This window comes from Toxorhynchites rutilus, chromosome 2 (assembly GCF_029784135.1).
Source record: "Toxorhynchites rutilus septentrionalis strain SRP chromosome 2, ASM2978413v1, whole genome shotgun sequence".
Classification (NCBI taxonomy): domain Eukaryota; kingdom Metazoa; phylum Arthropoda; class Insecta; order Diptera; family Culicidae; genus Toxorhynchites; species Toxorhynchites rutilus.
In genome coordinates, this window is record NC_073745.1 from 148,279,166 (window position 1) to 148,288,011 (window position 8,846).

An 8,846-nucleotide genomic window follows, 5' to 3' on the forward strand; every position below is an offset into this window, starting at 1 on the left:
GATACCAAATCAATAGCCTTTGTCCAGCACTATCGACCTTTAGTTCTTTGCCGCGCTTGACCACCAGCCACAAAAGAAGTATACGAAATATACGTCCACTTTGAACAAACCAGTTGAACCTATAACACATTTTTTCGCTTCTCGTTCCTCTGAAAGAAATACTGTCGGAATAGTTGTCGTTCGCGGTGTCGAAGTTAGCCGCAAATTTTTAAGCGCTTTTACGCAAACTTTGTCACGATTAGGCTCACCGTAATCTCGTCTCGAACAACCATTTTCTCATGTTTTTTTAATTACTACTAATCCTAATTTTGATTAAAGTCAAGATAGCGATATAATATATTCGACAACGTTTTATATCTCATTAAAAAATTTTATTGTTTTTAAAATACATGGAATTTTTGTATGGAGACTCCTGAAAAAAGTAATGTTTTACTCGAGTTAAGATTTCACGGACGTGATAATCTTTTTAAAAAACGCGACCACACTTGTCGATAGCCTAGCACTAACTAACTTTTATTTGATTATTTAAATTTTTTTACAGTTCATAATGCAAAGTTGCAGTTTCGTGCCTCTGCTTATCCACGCCGAAAACTGCCAAAGTTTATTGATCCAAAGTTGTCGTCAGCATACTTCGATGACCCCGTTCTGCTGGCTCGATTGCCAACGACCGCCAATGTTGTTGTCAGCAAATTGTTGCTGTCGCCGCCCGGGTACCTCCGTTGCTAACTCGTCCCTCCTTTAGAGATGAGGTTCCGTCCGAATCACATCTCTAATCGTCATGGGTCTGGGATTTGGTTGAATGTCCTTCAATGGTTCCTGTGTTGGTGTAGTACTGGGTATTTGTTTTATTTTGACTGTAGCTGATCTGTGGGAAAAGATTTTCAAAAGAATCACGATACCTATTATCATGCAGGGGAATGAAATGATTCCACCCATAATGGACCAAGCTGGCCATTCTATACTTGTGTTGTTCAATCGAATATATTCCATCTCCTTTCTCATCTCCAGGTGTAGGTGGTGTAAATGTTCCAAGCTTAGGTTTGCTATTGTAAGTTGCTTTTGTATTGTAATTCCATCCAATGGTAGTTGGATTGGGCTTCCAACCATGTTCTGTATTTCGTTAGAATAGGATATGTTGTTGATGTTGATTTCGCAATCGTGGAACGTAATTAAAAATGTTCCGGTAAATGTACGATTTTTGAGTCCGCAGGTTGAAGTGAAGGAAATGTTTTTATCCGAGTTTAAGATGATATTTTCGTCATTGATTATGGTGATTTGATCCTCTGGCGGATTCATGGTGTAGTTACAGGTTGCTTGGTTCCCAAAAAGTAGATTTGGTATGCATCTTGAGTTGTCGAATACTACTTCGTAGGTTTTGTATATTGTTGGTTGTAGTGTATTGACCATATAGTTGCCGGTTTCGTGAGTTAAATAATTTCTGTTTGTCAGATGAATTTGCTTGTGATTGTTAGTAACAGGGAAAACATGAATCTTATTGAATATCCTTTTATCTAAGATGGGGGTTTTTATCAGGAGAGTCAATTCCTTGCCGTTCGTTGCGATCGTTGTGTCTGCAAAGTTGAGGGCTTCCACTGCATTATGAACCGTAATATTTTGTTTGAATACATCGTGATATAAAATTTCAATTTCATCTTGACTAAGTATTTTCTCATTAAGGATTCCTGCTTTTGCTAACGATATGCTATCAACTATCTGTTCTAGTTTTTCTGCTAAATATTTCAAATTGAGTAAAATGTTCATTGAATATATTTCTAATGATTTTGAATTCGACAGTTCTATTGCGTCTTTAGTTTTGAATACCAGTTCTTTCAATTGTAAATTAAGTGCTCTATTTATTCTAACTTGTTGATTATTATTGGAGATAAGATCATTAATTGAGGAGTTTAAAATTTTCAAGTCGTTTGCGTCCGGACTTCCGGCTATAAATTTCCAGGCTGTTCCTAGACTATTCCAACGTTTTTGCCGCCGAGAAGGGGCTAGATTTTCTAGAGTTTGATGAATCTGTTCGAATGTTTGTTTTGTAAGGCTTGTAAACTGATTGGGTTTCAATTGCTCGAATTGTATCTTAAGAATTTCTACATGTGTTTTCAGAGAGGTGACATTGAAATGGTGCATATAATAGTGAGATGTTTGTTGAATTCTAGCGGTACCTAAATTGAAAGCAATAATGGGAAGATGGTCTATCCTCTTAACGTCTATCTTTTCAGTTATTACTATTTTTAAGAACATTAGAATTCTGTAACGAGAAAAAATAATAAAACAAGATTATATTTTCCTAATCTTAACATCATCTTTATGTATCCTTCTTCCATCGTCCATAGTTACGGTGCTTTTGTTAACTTGTTTAACTTTATTTTTCTTGTAACGTTTTTTATGTTTCATTCTCTGTCTGGCATTTTCATAGATCTCTTGATTAGGTTCTATCACCACGGCTTTCTTGAACTTATTATGGTATTTTAAATCTTTCTTTTGTTTTTCTGAAATGTTCTTGTAAACTTTTTCTATAATTTCTGGAGTTCTTGAGGAAGGAAGTATAACTTCGTAGGGGGTATGTTCAGTGGAACTATGGATGGTGGAATTGTATTTATTCAGTGATAGGAAAAGTAGGTCAGTAACGGATTTTTCTGGATTCTCGTGCTTGGTTATTCTGTAAATTTCTAAAAGAGTGGAGTGGAAACGTTCGACAATTCCGTTCATTTCGCTCCGTCCTGTAGCTGTGACATACGGTTCGATATGATGGGTATTATAGAAGTTTACCAGATCTCCAGTCATGAAGGATTTTTCACCGTCCATGACTAATATTTCCGGAGGATTGTATTTTAAAAGGATTTCTTTAACTGCAGGAACTATGTCAACTGCGGCTCTTGAATCTATGGGTTTGATTTGGGCGAATTTAGAGAATTTGTCGACATAGGTTAGGAAGTGGCCGTTTTCAAGGAATAGGATATCTATGTGGGCGATTTTAAAAGGAGCATTTGGAATTGGGGTTTCTTGAAGTGGATATTTGATTGGTTTTCGGTCATATTTGTTTTCGTTACAAATCTGACAATTGGTAACAAAATCTTTTAACTTTTGAAAAATTTTTGGAAAATAAAACTTCCTCAAAAGTTGTAACTTATTTTCTTCAGCACCACGATGTGCACGATAATGCTCGCTTCGGATAACGTCCCATTGGTCGTCTTCTTGTTGAACATCTTGAAGTATTTTTTGACAAAAACGAATTTTTAACGATCTCTTATTACCAAAGTGTTTTTTGTAAACTTCCTGTATTTGTCCCATAAAGGGTTCATCGGCTGACAATCCGTTTACTTTGGAGATATTAAAGTGATTTTTGAGTACCTGTAAAATAGAAGCTTCATTAATATTGGATAATGATATATCTACCCTAGTATAGTTTGGAAATGGATGCGTGACAGTTGTTTTATCTGGACCTTTCTTCAGTATTACTTGATGCTTGAAGGAGTTGAGCGGAGCTTCAGTCGAAATAATGTAAAAATCATCGCTATTCTCGGCAGAGTGCTGAGTTCCTGTCATAGAACATACCATTCTGCTTAGAGCATCAGCGACTACGTTTGTTTTTCCCGGTTTATAAATGATTTCGAAGTCGTGCTCTTCTAAATAAGCCTTCCATCTCTTAAGCTTTGCGTTTGTATTTTTAGGCGATAAAGCAAAAGTGAGAGGCTGATGGTCCGTTAGAATCTTGAATTTTGCACCGTAAAGATAGTTTCTAAAAGTTTGAAGTGCCCAGAAAATCGCTAACATTTCTTTTTCTGGAACTGAGCAATTCTCTTCTGTTTTAGATAAGGTCCTGGAAGCAAAATGTATGGGTTTATCCTTTCCCATCTCTCCTTGAGACAAGACTGCGCCGATTGCAAAATCAGAAGCGTCAGTCGTGAGAATGAATGGTTTATTGAAATCCGGGTAAATGAGAATATCAGAAGAGGAAAGTAAGCTTTTCATTTTGTGAAAGCATTGCTTTTCCTTGTCATTCAATGAAATTTTCTTGTTAGATGAGGGTACACTCTCCCCCCTTAGAAGGTTTGTCAAGGGTTTTGCAATTTTTGCAAAATCTTTGACAAATCTACGGTAATAACCCATCATTCCTAAAAATCCACGAAGTTCTTTTAGGTTTTTGGGTTCTGGATAAAGATTGATAGTTTCAATTTTTTTCTGATTCGGCTTAATTCCTTCAGAACTTATTATGTAGCCAAGAAATTCAACCTCTTGATGGAGGAATTCAGATTTATCTAATTGGATTTTAAATCCTGCTTCATTCAGAGTTTTGCAAACAATATCAAGATTTTTAAGATGATCTTCTAAGTCTCTACCGAAAACTATTACATCATCGATGTAGACGTAACATATCTTTCCTATATGTTCTCTTAAAACATCATCGATTGCCCTTTGAAAGGTTGCGGGCGCATTCTTTAAACCAAATGGCATTCTAGTAAATTCATACTTGCCATTATTGATTGAAAATGCCGTTTTTTCAATGTCGGATTCTTTCATTCTTATTTGATGAAAACCCGATGCCAAGTCTAATGTTGAGAAATATTTATGTCCTTTCAATTGGTCAATCACATAACCAATTTCAGGCATTGGATAACGATCGGAAACGGTTTTTTCATTAAGTTTCCGATAGTCAATCACCATTCTAAATTTTTTTTCACCGGAAGCATCTGCCTTTTTCGGCACGATCCATACTGGAGATGTCCAGGCTGACCGGGAGGGTCTAATTATACCGTCAGCTAATAATTTATCCACTTGTTTTTTAACCTCTTCTGCATAGGCTGCAGGATAAGGGTATACCTTCTGATGAACAGGTATGTTATCAGTGGTATTGATCAAACATTCAACGGTTGTTCCACATGTAAGTTTGGAATTTGGTTGATGAAAAACTTCGTTATGTGCATCAAGTACTTTCAGAAGTCTACTGCTTTCATTTGCTGACAAGTGGTCAGTTCTGAATAAATGATTTGATGTTGAATTTATTGAGCTGTACTGCAAAAGTGGGGCTTCCAATGTCTCGTTACCTTTTTTCAAATGTATGACACTATTTCCAAGATCAATTTTTGCATTCAAAGATTTCAAAATACCTGTTCCAATAATACCTTTAAAAAATGGGTGAAATTTATGAAGTAAAAATTGAGCGGAATGGTTTATTTTCGGGTAAAAGAATATTATATCAATTGCGGATGTTGCTCTGAACGTACCATTTGCACTGGAAATGTTATCTGCTTCAAAATTGTATGGCTTAGAAATTTTATACGAATAGGCTAATTTTGGTTCAATTATATTAATGTTCGCTCCAGTATCTATCAAGAATGGGAATTCTCCAATGTTAGTTTTCAAATTAATATACGGAAGAGTTGGCTTTACCAACTCGGCTTCCATTCTAAAAAATTAGTCTGTGATGAAGAGGGTTGAGGTTCACTTTCCTGCTCAGCTGCGGTTTCCTCTGAACTTGGCTCACCAGAACAATGAGCATCAGTTAGAATTTGTTCCTCTTCCATTTTATAATGATTGTAATAATGGTCATATTCAGGTTCATAATCATAATAGTGTTGATCGTCCGTGTATTCAAGCGGATGTGCAACACGCTTGAAATTGTGTATCTGATTTGAATGTGGGTGCGGTCTTTTGTTGTCTATAGGAGGTCTGTTACCGTAGTTTATGTTGCGAGATCGGATGCTGTGATCAACCTCCATTGGTTCGGGTCTAGGTAGTGGTTTTGGAAACCAGGGCCTAGGAGGTGGTTGAAAATTTTGAGGAGAAGTTGGGAATTGAGGTCTAAATCCTTGGAAATTTTGCCTGTCAAATGGGAAGTGTTGGAACGGTTGAAAATTTCTGGGAGTCGGAATTGGAGCAAACTTCCTGAGAGGTGGTCTAGGAGGGATTTTTGAAACATCAAAGTCTCTCGGCTTGGGGATATGTATGGGATGTTCATTGCGAAATGGAGCTGATCGGGAATCCATATTATAATAATCCAAGCAGAATTGATATGCTTGGTTCATGGTTTGTGGATTAAATGTTTTGAGGAGTTGGCACAATGGTTTCTCCAACCCTCTAATAAATGCATCTACAGATTTTTCTCTGAAAAAATCTATATGCGAATCAATGTGTAGAAAATATTTCTCTTCTGTTTGAATTTGAGCTATAATCGAAGATAAGAGTTCATTAACTCTTGAATAATAACTTCCCAAACTTTCATTGCCTGACTTCTTAATGGAGGTCAGTTCGTAATCTAACGTTTTGAGATCACGTTTATCTCTATAATATAGCAGAAGGGTCTTTTTAGTGTCAGCCCAATCGTGTTTAATATTATTTGCGTTTAAAATATCGGCGGCTTCGCCTCTTATTTTTCTACGCACGGAACGTTCAATTAAATTTATTTGGCCTGCGGTTGCCCCGGCGTCTCGGTACATACCAAAAACGCCTTCGACATCCATCAACCAAGCTAAAAGCTCGGTTGCCTTTCCGTCGAATGGTTGCAGATCACGGATAAAATCTGGCAACCTACCTAAATCTATAAACTGTTGCATCGTTAAAGGTGCAGCAGCTGGTGCAGGGATTGGTACACCTCCTGGATTTGACATTATTCTGTCGAAATAAAAATTGAATCTACTCTTTTTTCGACTAATTTTTACAAAACGATTTAATAACTATTTTTTGGAAACGCAATTAGCTTTTTTGTTTTCACTCTTGAAGAACTAAATCACTCTGTTCACTATTTTTGGTTGAGAAATGAATTATAAATTTCACTTTTTCTTGAAAAATCACTACACTTAGGTTTCTAAAAATAGAAAATAGAAGAATAACTTACATAAAGGACCTAGTCCTGGATATGGCCAACATCACACGTTGGACTTTTCGGTGGCTGTCCTCTGTAAACGGGGGATCTACAAGCAGGCACGTTTGGGTATCCGTTTTACTTCCGCTACTCCGGGCCAGCGGTGCCGATCGGGATCAGGTCCTCGGTGTCTTGTAGTTCGCTTTTGCGATGTGTAGTACCTGGCTCTTTGAACCAGTAATATTCGAACACAACCTGGCTCTTTGAACCAATAAAAACACTTTAATCAAGATTTTGGTTGCACTAATTTTTTTCTTAAGAGTTTTGCACTACACTAAACACTTTATACAATTCCCGCTTTAGAGGATCTCGCCGGAGCCTCCAGTTAAGATTTCACGGACGTGATAATCTTTTTAAAAAACGCGACCACACTTGTCGATAGCCTAGCACTAACTAACTTTTATTTGATTATTTAAATTTTTTTACAGTTCATAATGCAAAGTTGCAGTTTCGTGCCTCTGCTTATCCACGCCGAAAACTGCCAAAGTTTATTGATCCAAAGTTGTCGTCAGCATACTTCGATGACCCCGTTCTGCTGGCTCGATTGCCAACGACCGCCAATGTTGTTGTCAGCAAATTGTTGCTGTCGCCGCCCGGGTACCTCCGTTGCTAACTCTCGTAACATTTTTGTGTGTGAGTTTTTGCGTTGCGTTGATATATTTGTAAATAGGAAATAAAATTTGCCGAACATGTAAATCGCGATAATTTATACATGAAAATGTTACGAAACAAGCATTACTAGTAATGTTTCAAAGAAAATATAAAAAGTTGTTTTTAAAAAAACTCTTTCCCTGAAAAAGTGCCTATCTTCCGATGTATGGATGATTTTTTGATTTTGACATGGATGATATTTTGAGGCTATCCATATCTATTTTTTTCAGTATTGAAAGATATATATTTTAGAGTAAAATTAATTTAATTTTCCCGTGGCCGAGTGGTTAGCGTCCCACACTATTATGCCGGGGGTTCGGGTTCGATTCCCGTTCCAGCCGGGGGATTTTTCGTCAAAAAAATTCTTCCGGCTTGCACTGTGGTCACGCGTATTCTAGAGCTTGCCACTCCAGAGTACATTCAAGGCGTGTTATTCTGCAGAGAAATCGCAACCAAGTACTACTAATAAAATTGACACAAGTAATGCTACGTTGAGAAGGCAAAAGTTCCACTGGATCGTTAGTGCCATCCAAGAAGAAGAAGAATTTAATTTTCACAATAATTTTTCAATGAAATTTTGTTTTGAAAATTTGTTTAATATTGTTTAACAAAAACATAAATAATAGTTGTCCTACGCTCCAAAATCAGCACCTGAGAAAAACGCAATCAAAGTTTTCTCGCATATTTCTCTACCAAAATTTTTAAGCATTTCAATTTAGCAATACACCGGGTTTTCTATAAGCACTATACTATTGTTTAATGAAATGTGATGATATCCTCTCACTGAATCAATCAAGCTTGATTACAAGCTTGAATTCATGGTGGGACTGTTATACCTAGAATATCAACATGGGACAATTGAACTTGATGTTGTTTTTTTAAATGCTGGGAACAAACAATATTTGTTTTGTGTTTTTCGAAAGATTATGCATTAACATCGTTTTAAGAAGAAATTAGTGATCTGCAACACCTTCGCAGAATATAAATCTCATTGTTATTAGGCATTCGCTAACAAGGTGTACACGTGTTCTGTTAAACTTTTTCTTATTTGTTTGAGAATTAGTTCATTCTTCAAAACCAGAGAAGAGTGCATTAGGCCTGCTGAAGTGTGACATGAAATTCTTGTACTTGAACCGACTTATCCGATATGGATCTACAAAAATACATGGTGGGACAGTAATAGAACATCAACATGGAACAATCAAACTTGATGTTGTTTTTTTTTAAAGTTAATATGTAAACTAAATGCTTTTTTTTGTGTGTTTCCGTAAGATTATGCATAAAAACAACGTTTTATGAAGAAAAGTGAAAATCGTCAAAAAGT

The 8,846-nt window shown here is 36.4% G+C and overlaps 1 protein-coding gene across 1 annotated transcript; it reads right to left on the reverse strand.

Moving 5' to 3' along the window:
* Window positions 1-542: 542 nt before the first annotated feature.
* Window positions 543-7,104, reverse strand: LOC129767975 (uncharacterized). The gene is made up of 2 exons (XM_055769311.1): window positions 6,845-7,104; window positions 543-3,360 (listed from the first exon to the last, which is right to left on the reverse strand). The coding sequence occupies exon 2, from the start codon at window positions 2,248-2,250 to the stop codon at window positions 739-741; it is 1,512 nt and encodes a 503-aa protein (XP_055625286.1). The 5' UTR covers window positions 2,251-3,360; window positions 6,845-7,104; the 3' UTR covers window positions 543-738.
* Window positions 7,105-8,846: the final 1,742 nt, after the last annotated feature.